Consider the following 14,525-nt stretch of genomic DNA (forward strand, 5'->3'; position numbering starts at 1 on the left):
GAATCAGGGTTCACAGTCTTTCTCAATTAACTGTAGACAAGGTAAAAGGCAAGGTTAACATTTCACAGTCTTTCTCCATTGACATTTAACATTCCGAGAAGCTGCAAGTTAAGCAAGCATAATGAGCTATTGCTTTAAAATGGATTTACCTGGATTGAGTATACAATTCTATTTCTTTGAAGGAAAACACAAGTTACCCCCACACCTGTGAATTAGATGTTGTCATTCTTCACATCTTAAATGTGAAAACAGGTACAGAGAGGTAGCTTCTCAAGATCACAGCTAGTAAATGGCAGAGCAGGGAGTTAGGAGGCATCTTCGTGGGCCTTCAGAATCCCTGTTCTTAATGATTGTACTCTAGTGACCCTCTGACAACTGGGAAGTGCTAGGTGTGGCTGAGCAGAGATCAGACTATCAGGTGTGAACTTCAGCACTGCTCACGGTAGCCGTGGCCCAAGACCCTCCAATCATATGGAACGCTGCAAGTAATCTTGGTGGAAGGACATGACTTAGTGTCAGCTCATACCTCTCATTTTGATTCCAACTGCATGCATCGATTGAGCAGCTACGTGGGAGGCCAGGTACACGGTACAGTACCTTGCAGTAAGTTGAGCAAAACAGAGTTTCTGCCCTGGCAGAGATATGTAAAATTCAAATTATAACTTAACATCCATTGAAGACCAGCCTAAACCAACAAATGTTTGTCACCACAACACCTATGTACGTTCCACGCCATGATGGTGCTTCTTTTATTACTGCCATTTAGCTTTACATTTCCTCTGGTCAGTGTGAACCACCTTCCGTAAGACTGATTAACCCACCTCCATGGAAGAACTCCAGATAAAGTACAGCATTAGTTACATTTAAACTTCAGTTAAAGGTGAGTACTTTTATGTTCCATATATTGCATGGGTCACACATTAAAAAATCCTTAAAAAAATTATTGTACTGGGGATACTGTGTGACATTTACAAAATTTCTTACAATTATCATAGTTGAATTCACCCCCTCCATCATTCTCCTTTATTCCCCTCTCTCCATTCCTGGAATAGTTTCAACAGGTTTCATTTTTCCATTTTCATACATGAGTACATAATATTTTACCAGGTTCACCATCCTTCTTTATCTGAAATTGAAATGTAATTGGGCGTGCTGCGTTTCATTCCCAGGTAAGAGTTCCCTGGTTATTGTCTTGCAGGCCATGATGCCTCTTGCAAATTTTAGCCGCGTGGCCACACTGTATATCTTGTGCTTAGGAGAGAAGAAACTGTAAGCATTCAGAGGAGGCTGCTTAGCAAAGGCGAGTCAGGTTGTCTTTAAAGCATGGGTAGGAACGTGGGTGCAGAAAGGAGCCATTTCTGGGGAGAAGCCTGAGTCAGGGGCCTCTGGGTGGGGCTGTGTGTTGGGCTGGGAGGAAGGGCTGCTGACTGAAGAGTGGACTAAAACTTCTTCTCTTCTACATGTGAGGGTGCACTTTGTCCTCCTCAGCAGCACTGTCCAGGTTGCATTCCATTACACAGTGGTGATGGCCTGGTCTTCCTTTATCACCTGAGGAGCTAAGAGGTGCCAATGACAATGGGCAGCACCGCAGCCATCCCGATAATGGCAGGAAGCACCCAGCTACCCTTTGTGAGCACGAGGGTGTCTGTAACCAGGTGTTACACTGGAGCAGTGGGTCTCAAACTGGATCTCCCAGCACCAGCATCACCTGGAGGGCTTCACAAAGCCCAGGCGGCTGGTTCCACCTCGAGAATTTGTGCTGGGCAGAGTACAACGTTGTTAATTGAGTTCTCAGAGACGCTGCTGCTGTTGCTTCTGGGAACTGCACTGAGGCTAAAGCTGTGATGCATACAGACCACCCAGGGATCTGATTAAGAGGCAGAATCTATCTGACTCACCGGGCCTAACGGGCCTAGGAGAACATTTTTCTCACAAGCTCCCGTGAGATGCAGCAGGAGCACTTTGTGTTGCCAAGCTCCAAGGAAGTGCTTTCCAAGCCTGGCTGTATCTTAGAATCATGCAGGGAGCTTCCAAGACTCTCAGCATTTCGGGCCATGCTCCAGAGTATTTGCGAGAGACTCAGGATTTTTAATTCAAGTGATTCCAATGTGGAGTGAAAAGGGATATATATATATATATATATATATAATTTATTTATTTTACTGCCAGTTCCTCCTGAGTGATACGCATACATTCCTATTCCTGTGAATGGAGCTATTGCTTTTTAAATCTTAGGCTTGGTCAGAGTTCTGAATTTTGTAGTTCAAAATAGGAGCTATTGGGCAGATCGTTTGGAAAGGAATCCTGCTGCAGACTTTCCCTGGACTCTAAAGTGGGGAAAATAATAGACCTGCATCACAGAATTATGCATAAAAAGAATCCATGCTATGTGTGTAGCACAGTGCCAGGCACACAAGTACTCAGTAAGTACTTTAAATATCATTTACTATCATTAGTACAGTCCAGCTACTTGCCTGATGCTGTACACACTCAGTACTCCCACCTGTGGATGCCTGGCCCACACCTAAGCTTGATGCTTTGTCTGTTGGAGACAGCCTTGACTACGGGAAATTCTCCCTTTAACTGAGCTGTTGTCTACTTACAGGTTCCATTCACCAGTCTTAGCTAAATCCCTTACATTGCAACAGACAGTCCTCATTCTCCTCTCAAATTTTAAGTATTTAAAACCAACCATCCCTTATTCTGTCATGGGTTAACCATTCCCAGTTCATGCATTTTCCATATTCCTCCCATTTCATCGTTCATACATGTTGATATCCTGGCTGGTGCTTTTGTACACTGGTTTGCAAATGTGCCAGCTCTCAGCAACTTACCCAGCTTAGTCTTATTGGTATCACTTTTCTTGCTTTAGGAACCAAATGACCTTAGGGTAGCTGAGATGATGCCAGTGTTTTTGGTGGCTCCACCATTCTCTTGACTTTCATTGAATTTGCTACAGACTGAAGTTGGGGACTTTATACATGCAACTCAAGGTCTTACCTTGACCTTGTGTAATTGTGTGGTTCTTTACACTGAACTGTAAGATACTACAACCTCTTCCACGTCATGTTGTTAGTTTGCCCCATTTCTCTGCGTGATGAGATTTTTTAAAAAAAATTCTGATTCTAACATTTAGTATAATCATTCTCTCCCAGCTTTGCGACATACCCATTTTTCGTAACTCGCCTTCTGTAGCTTCCATCAAGTTATTAATTAAAATGTTGAACAGATGGGGCCAAAGGCATGCTTTGCAGCAGGACACTAGACATGCTCCTCCAAGTTGGTGTGTAGCCTTTAATTAACGCTGTGCAAGTGGCTGCACGCCCACCAACCGTACGGATGTCCAGATCATACCACGCTACATCCCTTGTTAAGGCCCAGATATTTTGTGTACTGCAATTTCTTAATCTACTGGTTAGTCTTACAAAGTAGAAAACAGAGTCTGAAATGGTTTCTTCTTGGAAACCCATGCTGGCTTCTAATAATTGTTGCTTTCTTTCCTATTCCCTCTAGAAAATGCCCAGAATTAAGATCAAGCTCACTGGTCTACAGCATAGAAAATTCACTCTTCTTTTTCATACATCTTTAATATTTTCTATTGCTTACCATCATCAAGAAAGAAAATCAAAATGGAGTAGCACTGCATCAAGACTAAAATGGAACTTGAAGGCCATTGTTAAACAGATCCCAGACACATGTGCAGGTAAACCTTTGAAGTGGAATGCAGACCTGCTTATCCCCAGATGCAAGATGACCTTTGAGCCATTTTTAACTTCTCTGGACCTTCTACACAGACTGCCTTCTTCAGGCCTCCTAGAGACTAAGACCAACCCAATCTCTTGTAAGACACCTTAACTTTTTCTAGCACAAATTTATAATCCTCACAAGTAATGTAATTTCTAATCTCTCACACCTTAAAGCTGTAAATATAGCAGCCATTTTGTAAAACTCAGGAGCTTTTTCAAGACTGCTTGAATCCGTGTTTTCCCAGATTGCGATCCTTATCAGCTCTAAATAAATGTTATTTTCTTTGTTCTCAACCAGGTTGATTTTATCCTCAGTTGACAAAATTTTTCCAATAAAAGTTGACAGTGATTCAACAATCTCACTGGTGAATCTCCCAGTATTGTTGAATTAATCTAGAGATGAGACATTAGAGTTAATTACCTTATAATAGCTTCCTATGCTATCTTAATTAGTCCTGGGTTTTATTTTCCTCTTATGAGTGATCATTCTTAAAAATGATCTCTATAGTCCTTCTGGTTCTAATATTAGTTGTGTAACACAGACAAGATGACAAGATACACAATACTGCTCTAGAGGACAGGTAACTAGCCAATGAAAGATTTGAGTTTGAGTTTCACATTCCAAACACGAAGTTTAAATGGAAGCCACAGGGGGGTTTAGCTCTCTCTACTCCCCTCATTCCCCATAATGTTTTTATTTCTTTGAGATTTACACATCATAGCAGTTTTGGTCTCTGCTAGGCAACATTTTCATTTATATTTAAGAGGATGTAACAAGTGACCTCATTTCAAAAAGCCCAGATCCCCAAACATAAGTCATCCTTTCTAATGGTCAGAAGTGTGGGTGGGATTTTATTTTTCATTTTCCAAGTCAACAGATGTTAATTTTAACATTAGGTTTCATTGAGAACACAAAGGTACATGATAGCCACATGAATGCATATGATTTGGAGATCAGAGTTTGCATTTTAGGATAATAATTAACTGCATGGTCCTTTTGCTTTCATGAGAAGGAAATGAGAATGCAAACAATCTTGAAATTGTTTCAAACAATTCATTTGTTCCTCTCCTGCTCAAAGTCCCCAGTAAGGAACAGGCCTCTGTTGTCTCTAATATCTGCCAGCATCTTCACGGAAACACACAGAGGTAAATCAGTAGCAACAATTTGACCTCACCACCTCTTTCAAATCTTTCATCTTTGGGTTCATGGTTGTCTTAGGCTCATGAAAAGGGCGGAAGGGTATTATATGATTTATTTTAAAGGTACTATCCTAGTTGCTTAAAAAAGCAAATAAAAACATTTTCGCAAATGATTGAAATTTGAATTTATTTCTTTCTGAAGTTTGTACATTTACATATACATATACATATTTTAAATCCTTCACTATTTTGCATGATTTCTATTACATAAAAACCATTTTAAATGCAATTAATTTTGTTGTTGTAAAACAACAAAATATCCCCAACTTATAAAAACACAGGAACAGTTATCTTCATGAACATTTACACAATAGAGAAATGTACTATATATATATCACAGCTTCTATACATATCAGGTGACCCACTCGTCTACAAGGTTTAGGTTTACTTTAATAACAGTGAAATAGGGTAATATTTATATACAATTATTTTAATAAAAAATAAAGCAATTGTAAAATGTAAACTTAATTTTCAAAATATTCTTTAAACACTTCAACAATATCCACATAAATTACTGTTCCGTTCAAAAGACGACCACCATAAATGCCACAGTTTGAGATAGCATTTCTAGAATCTGGTGGGTGATAATAAGGAACAAGTTTCCAATACATGATATGGTACCACTAGCTTACCCAAGTCTGCCAATGCTGACAGTTTGGCCACTGAAAAGGAGTAGGCTGCTATTTTGTCACTAATTACTTTCACAATTTGCAGGGGACATATGGCACCAGGACTGCAATGAAACTGAAATGATTGGTAGAGAAAACTTTGAAGGTAAAGGAATGTTCCACACTGCCAATCAGTTTGAGCCACAGTGAATGTAATCCAGTTAATAGGTTGGAAAAGTTCATATCTTGTTTTATATTAAAAGATACAAGCTACCACCCTTCATTGAGCCCCACAGTAACCAAGGCTGACAACAGTGGTTCTCCACTTGTGCAAGTTTCTGTTCTAGAAATGGGTTCCTAAAACTTGAGGTAGAAGAGAAGGCAGGGAGGCATGGAGGCCTTTCTCCCACAGCTCTCATCTGGACAGAGCAGAATTGCTAAGCAACTTTAATATTCCTTGACCCTTTTCACAGAAATGCAGTATGAACCATTTCAGAAATCTGGGGGCAAAGGCAAAGACATTACCCAACTCTGGTTACAATTTGTTCAATTTGCCAGTTTTTTCTTTCAAAGGCAAAAATATGTGACCATTGCTTCAGGCTGAGGATGTTTTTCATTATCTTATCATTGGCCACCTTGTTACTCTCAGAGTTGGCTTCTTGCCTCAGTAGGGTCAGCCCCCTAGGCCAGCTGGATTCCTAAAGCATTTGGAACCCAGGATGTATGCTCAGCAGAAGCCCAAGTGGAGTAGAAGGCCAGGGAAGAAGCTCCAGAGAGATGCATTCTCTCTTTCTGTAGGGCTCTGGTGCTCAGAGCAGTGAGCCTCACACCTGCAGTGCGGTCCTTTCACAGAGCCTGTGGCTGGGGACTTTCCTATGAGTGTCCGAAGACATACACAGACTGATGGGAAAATAGTAAGTGAAACTCCAAAATTCTCTCCACTAACCAACGTTTTCAGGAATTGAAGTTAAGGTGCTTCTTTTTCTAATGAGTGAGGACTTAGCCCTCCACCCTGCAAAGGGACATGTATTTTAGCTAGGTTCCCTCCCACTTCCATCCTCAGGATCCTTGCTGATGGAAAAGTGCTCAACCATTCAGTGTGAGCTGTCTCACCAGTGCAGCTCAGGAGGGAGGGTGGACAATCTACATATCTAGTGTTTCCTATGTAAGTGCTATGTGGCTTCTCCATTTGCACTCCCTTCTCAAAGGAATGATCTACAGAGCAAGCAGCCCCACCACTCTGGAACACAGGTGCACACCAGCTTTCTGCAGCTTCACACAGGCTACTGAGGGATGCTGGAAAGCTGCTGCTCATAAGTTACGAGAAAGCCTTCAAGTCGGTGATTGACCAGGATGGACGTGGCATGCATCCCTTCACTTCTTTGTTAAAAATGTAACGCCTCTCAAAGTCAGACACCAGAGTTCAACCACACTTCTCCATGGTCCTCAGAAAACACCTGTTTCCACCTTCTTTGTTCATCACCTCTTTAGAATACTCTGGCCCTCGTGTCTTTAAGGTCATAAGTTTGTATAACTTAAAGCATTCACTGTGTGTGCACGGAAGTGTACACAGATGAGGTCCCAGATGCACCATCTTTCCCCTTATGCACCCAAGGGGACAGTAAACTGGTTCTGAATCTCTTAAGAGCAGAAGATTGAACACATACATAGCTAACCAGAATGGAAGGCAGCCAGCACACTCCTCCACTTCAATTTGGTCTACTTACTCTTGCTTCTATACCTTTATAAAACTATTCTAAAAGCATTAAAAATCAATGTGCGTATATATTCTCTATAGAGTGTATATTATTATCATGTCAAATGGTTACTTGGCTTTATAACTTCCATGGCTTTCTAAGTACAAACATTTTAAATAACTAAGGCCCAAAATAAAACTCATTTCTACTACTCCTTTGCTATATGATTTCTGAATCAAATAGCTGTTTCTGAAAACCACAAATAATTCATAGAAAGAAATGCTTTTGCAGAACTAAGACCCTGCTTATCAGTTGCAGAGCTAGTCCACTCTATGTCAAGAACAAATTAAGAACTATGATATATTTGCAAAAATAGTTTGAGACTGTAGAGTCAATTAAAAAAAAAAGCAAACTCAAGTATAACTACCAACACACTACTGCAGCTTGGAGCTGAAGACTGAGTATCTCACCCACAATTCCAATTCTCTGAATCAGATACAAAGACAAGACGGCAGCACGTTCAAACAAAAGACACTGCACTCAACCACGCACTCAAACACACTCACTCGCTGCTTTAGATACACCAAACATGCTAGTTAATAAAAATGTAATCTCTAGTTATTTATTTACACTCTATAATATAAGCAATAAAGGTCAAACAACTAAGGCCAGTGGCTCTTCTTTGGGGAGAGGCAGCAAAAAGAGACCTAAGTATAAAAATATTAAATAAAGTTTTAACCTGGTCCTAATGTCCTTTTTACTTGTGACACTAGCTGCTAATCTGTGTAACTGCAAACCTGGAATACAGTACCCGATCTTGCGATGCCCTGATATACTTCAGCATTTGTGATATTCCTTTAAAGCAAAGAAGGTAGGGTACGGCACCAGGAAGTGATTTGATCTACTGTTAAATACACATAGGTACATAAATGATATGCTGAGGACTTACTTAGTTCTTCTGAAAGCTGTATTTTCTGGACTAATTACAACAATAAAGAACGTGTGCTCTAAAGCATCACATTTTGTAATAAGCCCCAAACTGTCAGTTAAACTTTATGTTTTAAGTGCTCTTAACACTAAAGTTGCTAAGACTGCACCAGCCGGCTTTTCCCCTCCTTTATTTTCTGTATTTCCTAAATTACAATGAGCTACCCCCTCGGTATTGCACACTGTATACTTTGACAGATTCACAAGGTTAGTTGAAAGTCATTTTTGCCCTGGTGATTCAAAGCTCGAAGATGAAATTTTCTACCATAAAATTTAATCAAAATATCATTTGAATTGAAATGTAATAAAAACAATACCACTATATGTACTCTCAGTTGTACTATACAATCAATCCTATGAGGTTTTTACTTGATTTTCATAACACACTGGTCATTAAAGACTAAAATAATTTCAATGTACATATACCATATACTGATACACCTACACACTGATGCATATACACATACAATCATAATGGCCACAAATACAATGGAAGGTGACAGAAAGCATTTTCTTTGAAATCTGACATACTATCTGCACAAATATTCTTCAAAAGCCTGCAATACAACAGATCACACATAAATTACAAAGGATGCACCAAGGTGACCTAAGGAAGCCTACTGTATATACAACAAACTTGCAATTACTTCCTTGCTGTTGCATTCAAGTCAAAAAACTATCATGCAAATTCAAGTATTTATTGACATTTTCTCTATGAAGACATTCTCTCTTCATACAATGGGTCAGTTATTGTCCTATGCAGAAGGCTGCCTGCTTGAATTCTGGATACTGTAGGTACAAGAAGAGGATGACTTTGGACTTCAAACCTCTTTTCAAGGGTGAGGAATGGAAAGGAACCCGACAGCAGAAACTGTAACAAAATACCTCTCTATCTCTCTCAACAATTTATACTGGGATTATTCTATGGTGATCTCCAAAGTCCTCTGGATGACTTGATGGCATAAGATGTCAAAAGAAGGGTGGAGATTGATCTGCTGACCTGGGGCCAACCACCAACCTGGCCTATGTGAATGAAAAGGAGCAAGGGAGGCCTACAGGCTCACCTTTCTTCCTATCTGAGTAACTTAGACCCGATGTTCTGAAACAAAAGCAGATCCTATTTACACCCAAAGTCGCACCGCCATTCTTGAATGAGCTTACTTTGAACCAGTGCGAGGATGCCACATTGGTTCTTGGGTTTACAGTGCTAGTTTTTAAACTAGGAAAAATCCTGTCATTTGAAAGTGAAGGAATTGTTCTTTGCTAAAATCAAGGAAGGTGGCTATTAACCTGCTAAAAACTTGACTGAATCCACAAAAGCTAACTACAGAGATTTCAACCTACAGATCTAAGACATTTACTGTAAACTGAGGCTGAAATAACTTTAAGCTATTAACTACCAGAAAACATGCCAAACATTTCAAATTCCAAGGACAACTAACTGAACACAGGAAGGTCTTGAGGGCAAGACAATGGAGAAACTGACTTGTAGAGGGTCAGTTTTCTTTCAGACTGTAAAAGGGCAGAGAAGAGGTGCATCTCAGGAAAAAAACAGGTCCTGCCTTTATCTCTGAACATCTTCCTGGTTCTTTACATGATAAGGGAGTATTAGGCAAAGGAGGGCCTGTGTAACTACGCTTAGGTAGCAAAGGCCTCGTTCCTTACCAGTTACGTAACGTCTCCCGTCTCCCCCAACTTCAGAAGTTCTGTGGTTTGGTCTTTGGGTGAAACACAACCTAGCTGAGCCTTGGAAAGCCAGCCAGATTTTCTTCCAGAATTAGTTCCCTCCTGTCACTTCTGCCTTAGAAATAGTTCTTATCTTCTGATCGGGTTGGAGCAGCAAAGAGAGCATTGCAAATAAGCACAGGCTACTGCATGAGAAAAATGCCTTCTATCCGCTTTACCTCAGAGCAATTAAAAAAGTTACATATAATCCAGGAGCTATTTCTATCAGAGGACTCCCCCACATGTTGGTTTTACTGAGATTAGTTAAAATGCACAAAAGTAATGCTGGGTTTAATTAGACTAAGAGTTAGGTAAATGATGTTTTTAAAGAGTACATTTCAGAAATGCTATGGTCTGGCAATAAAATAAGGACTCTTCATGCCAGTAACTAAATTCTGATTCCTCCCTGTAAATGCCAGCATGTAAGTTAGGGGTAAACCAAATATTATAGATTTCACGCTTGGGCTACTTTTGTGGTCAATTTTGCAGCAAGACTATCACCAAGGTCTTTTGTTGACTTATCAAGATTCTCTGCACTAAAAATTATTATTAAAGGTATTTATACAAAGAGGAATAATGTTTTACTACATGGACAGACACTCCAAGGCTCCCAGACCCTAAGGTAGGAGTGAGAAGTGGGAGTGGGAAGGGGGTTGGTGGTGTACCTTCTGGAGGAAAGGAGAGGGGAGAACTCCCTGTACCGTGAATTGGGCAACCGTCTTGGTGTAGTGAAAGCAATTGCCTTCCACATTTCTGATGCCAGAGGAAAGAAGTGGTCACAAAGGAAAAGGGTGGCTGGCTATGGACTAGACTTTCAGAATTCAGTCAGATCAGCGGCCATTTCCTCCCACAGGATACACTCTTGGCCTGCTACGCGCAGTGATAGCAGACGGCATGCTTCCAGAGGCTGCAGGGAAAAGGCGGTTTCAGCCTAGCCCCTGAAGACGGATAGCATTGCACTAGGGCAGTCTGAGATCCTGGCTCACAAAAGAACATTAAGGTTGTTTTCAAAGAAAAATGATGCAGACATGGCATTCTGCAGCTTCTACAGGGCCCTTGTCATCTGATTATCTAGGAGCACGTCCAGAAGTCCTAGAGCCAACATGGAGTGAGTCCTATAGTAGATGCTCACCAAGTATTTCAAGACTACTCCAAATGTCAGAAATACTGCAGCAAGGTACCATCCAATGCATGTTACATACTCTAAGGAAAATACACCCAAACATTTTATATACATACACACACAGTGGGCGAACACATTCACACAGTACCTGTTCTTTAGGCATTGATGCTCATAGATGACAGGGTTTCGGTACCTCTCTCCCCTTGACTAGTACAAATATGTAGGCAGAAAAATGAACACTGATAATTGAGCTTTTAGGAAGAAAGGGAATTTGCTTGTGGATTTAGTTAAGAAGTGACAAAAATGATTCAGGTAGAGAGACCACATTGGCAACTATCATGTTTGTTTCACGGTTCTTAAACAAAGATTTAGTCATTTCCAGTACCTAAACAAGAAACAAGGAGAAGTTTCTTAAAGGTGTGGTAAAATACCACAACTTTGAAGAGGGGCTACACTTCCTTGGGTACCAGCCAATTTGGACATATATATATAGGTAAAGGAAGTAAACGTTAATAAACAGTCCGTAACTATAGTAGGCTAACACATCCTAACAATATATCACTAGAAACTACCATGGTTTTCTAGCAGGTTTTTGCTAATTCACCTGAACCATGCTATTCATGCAGAGCAGCAGATTCTTTGGTCATAGTACCTTTAACAAATAAACTAAATAGAAGTAGAGAAAATTTCTATGGGAAGAAAACATATTCAAAGTGATCCCATTAGTTTTAAAGTTGTGCTGTTTGGGAAGATGACAGCCTTAGGGAATAGAGAGCTTCAAGGTTAGAAATCCAAACTTTATGTCACAGAGGGTTCAGCTTTCACTCCTTTCTCTTCCTATATAAAAGAGTATTTTGCTTATTACCCTGAATTACAAAGGGACTGCCACTGGAGCAAGCTTGTGACTATAAGGTAAATAGAACTATTTCGAGTACACAGAAAGAAATGATTTAAAAAAGACAAAGAATATTTAGGAGCAAGTTTAATAGTGATAGAGTGAAGTGGCTATCTAAGAGACTGAGATAAGAATAAACTAAAAAATTCTGCATATGCAACTGGCAAATTTGTCCCTTTTCCAACCACAATTCATCCAGTCTATTACTTTCAGATTTAGTTTACAGAATAAATATGCATTGCTGAAGAACTGCAGCTTGTTTCTGCCTTGTTTTGTCCTGACTTAAGGAAAGAACAAAAGGGATTCTACTTTCAACAATATTTTCTTACAACCAGGGGATGACCCCATTCCTCCATATGTGTGTGTAGAGTGAAAAACAACCTATTCCTGCATGGAAGGGTATCATGGGTAGAGATGATTCTGAGTTTCTAGTTTAGACCCTGTGGGAGTGAGGTAACATCTTTCCAAAGACCAAATGCACATCCACTGCTGCAGCTCCCCAAGTCAACTATTGCCACTGTCCTTTAGAAGACAACATTAACTTGATGTCACTCTGTCTATTTTTTTTCTTTCCCTTGCTTGGCTACAATGGAACCCACACTTCAAGCATGTTAACCTGCTTCCCTAAGTTCTCTAGTCCTGCCATCTCAAGCCCCCATTACCCTGCTTCCAGCGGGGTCAGAACTCAACACTGATGCATGGCTGCATCACACGGGACTCCGTGACTCCCAGCACTGGAATGCTTATGTGAGCAACCCTAGTACTCAACTTTACCTCTCCGGCTGGGCGGGAATTCACATATAAAGGCTTATATGAACTCTGGCTAGAATTTACTAAACCACAATGTCTGTCCAGTTAAGTGTTTCACAATGGAGTAAAGTTTTCAACTTAAAAAAAAGATAACACTTGACTGAAAACACATAAAACAACCAGCAGAGTGCAAATAAGAGAAAACCAAAGGAGAAGGGATACGTAATTCATTCTGAAATCACGATCCTCTGCCCCTCACAAGAAGGTGCATTAGTTAGCAAGTTGCAAAAAATCATCAAAGCAAAGAAACCAAGAGCAAAGACAATCTATACAGAAACTAACAAAAATATACAAATATAAAAAGTTACTAATGCACCATGTAGTCACAGACTTTTTTTTTTTAATGTATTCACGGATTACCAGAAAGATCTTGAAAAACCCTATTTTGCTCCATGACCAGCACTTCCTGGCCGCAGACGGATTCTAAGTAACTTTTTGCTTAATGCTTGGTGTTTCAGGTCGGTGGTCCTTCCTTTCTGACACGTTACGCTTGACCTTGGCGGTGATCGGAGAAGAATCTGGGTTCAGTGAAGGACTTGAGTGAGACTTCTTCAGTCCTGCAGCCTCATTTTCCTCATTACTCAGGAGCTCCTTGCCTCCTTCTTTCAAAATGCTGACATAAATTTCATAACGGGTTTTCTGAAGGCAAAGTCAGAGAAGAATGCAGTCAGTACACTGTTTACAAATGTGTGTGAGGCACAACTAGTGTGTTAACTACCTAGAGAATGTAAATTGACAAATTCCTTGGGTACTTATGGGACACAAGAGAGGCAGTAACTATAGGAAAGTAACTGATTCATTTATTCAGGTAAGAAATCCAGCTAGAATTTTAGTTCATTTCTTCTGGATTCTGAAGGAATGCCAATCTGGAGTTCCTGGTCACTGGTTGGGAGAATCATGCATCCTGGGCACACAGGCCCAAGAATATCTAGGCTGGAGGAGCCTTCTGGTCATTTGAGCTTATCCCATATAACCTTAAGCCTTATTGGTCTTGGCCTGGATATAGCTGTTTACTCTATTTGCTATTCCTTGTAACTCTACAAAGACTTGACTAAAGGTAGCCTTCCAAGGAGAACCCCTCTCCAGTTCCCTGTAAGACCACACAACACTTTCTAGAAGCTGCTCTGGGTTTTGCTCCATTGCTTTTCTACTAGGATCACCCACTTCTTATTCTTAGACTACAATGAATAATAGCTACCAGGAAAATAATACGTTTGCAGAACTTCAACAAGACTTTTTTCCCCTATTCCTAACTGGCACTGTTTTTTTTGTTGTTTCTATCGAAGTCACTTTACAGAACTATTGTGTATACATATTGCAAATTATAGAAAAAGGTCTCTGATCCTTATTTGATACATTATAGTCAAAATAAGTCTTTTACCATAGCTGCCTCCATGCATGAAGAATTTGCAGAATGCCTACAGTATCTGATTTCTAAACAAAAGAACATGCCAGTTATAAATTGTCCAAACAAACATGGCAAATTCTGCTAAGACTGGTATCTTTTGGGGATTCTTCTAGTCAGATTAGGGCTTTGTATATTTCAGCTTTAAGTGAGTAACTGTGACGTGCTACCTTTGTAAGTTATTTCGCTCAACAGTGGAAAAGCTACTAGTCACTAAGAAGTTCACTCTAGGTCTGGTTGGTATCCCAAAAGGGTGCTAAACCCCATTATTGAATGCTCCCATGCTGAAATCCAGGTTATTCATACAATTCATATATGACTGGCAACAA

General features: G+C 40.2%; 1 protein-coding gene across 10 annotated transcripts in view; it reads right to left on the reverse strand.

The window, feature by feature from the left end:
• Nucleotides 1-5,056: 5,056 nt before the first annotated feature.
• Psd3 (pleckstrin and Sec7 domain containing 3) overlaps nt 5,057-14,525 on the reverse strand; it is a 498,369-nt gene continuing 488,900 nt past the window's right edge. For all 10 annotated transcript variants that reach the window (XM_074055085.1, XM_074055084.1, XM_074055086.1 and 7 more), the window contains one exon: nt 5,057-13,430. In XM_074055085.1, coding sequence (XP_073911186.1) covers nt 13,215-13,430 — 216 coding nt within the window. In that variant the 3' untranslated portion in view covers nt 5,057-13,214. The remainder of the gene's footprint in view (nt 13,431-14,525) is intronic.

This window comes from Castor canadensis, chromosome 14, assembly GCF_047511655.1.
Source record: "Castor canadensis chromosome 14, mCasCan1.hap1v2, whole genome shotgun sequence".
Lineage (NCBI taxonomy): Eukaryota > Metazoa > Chordata > Mammalia > Rodentia > Castoridae > Castor > Castor canadensis.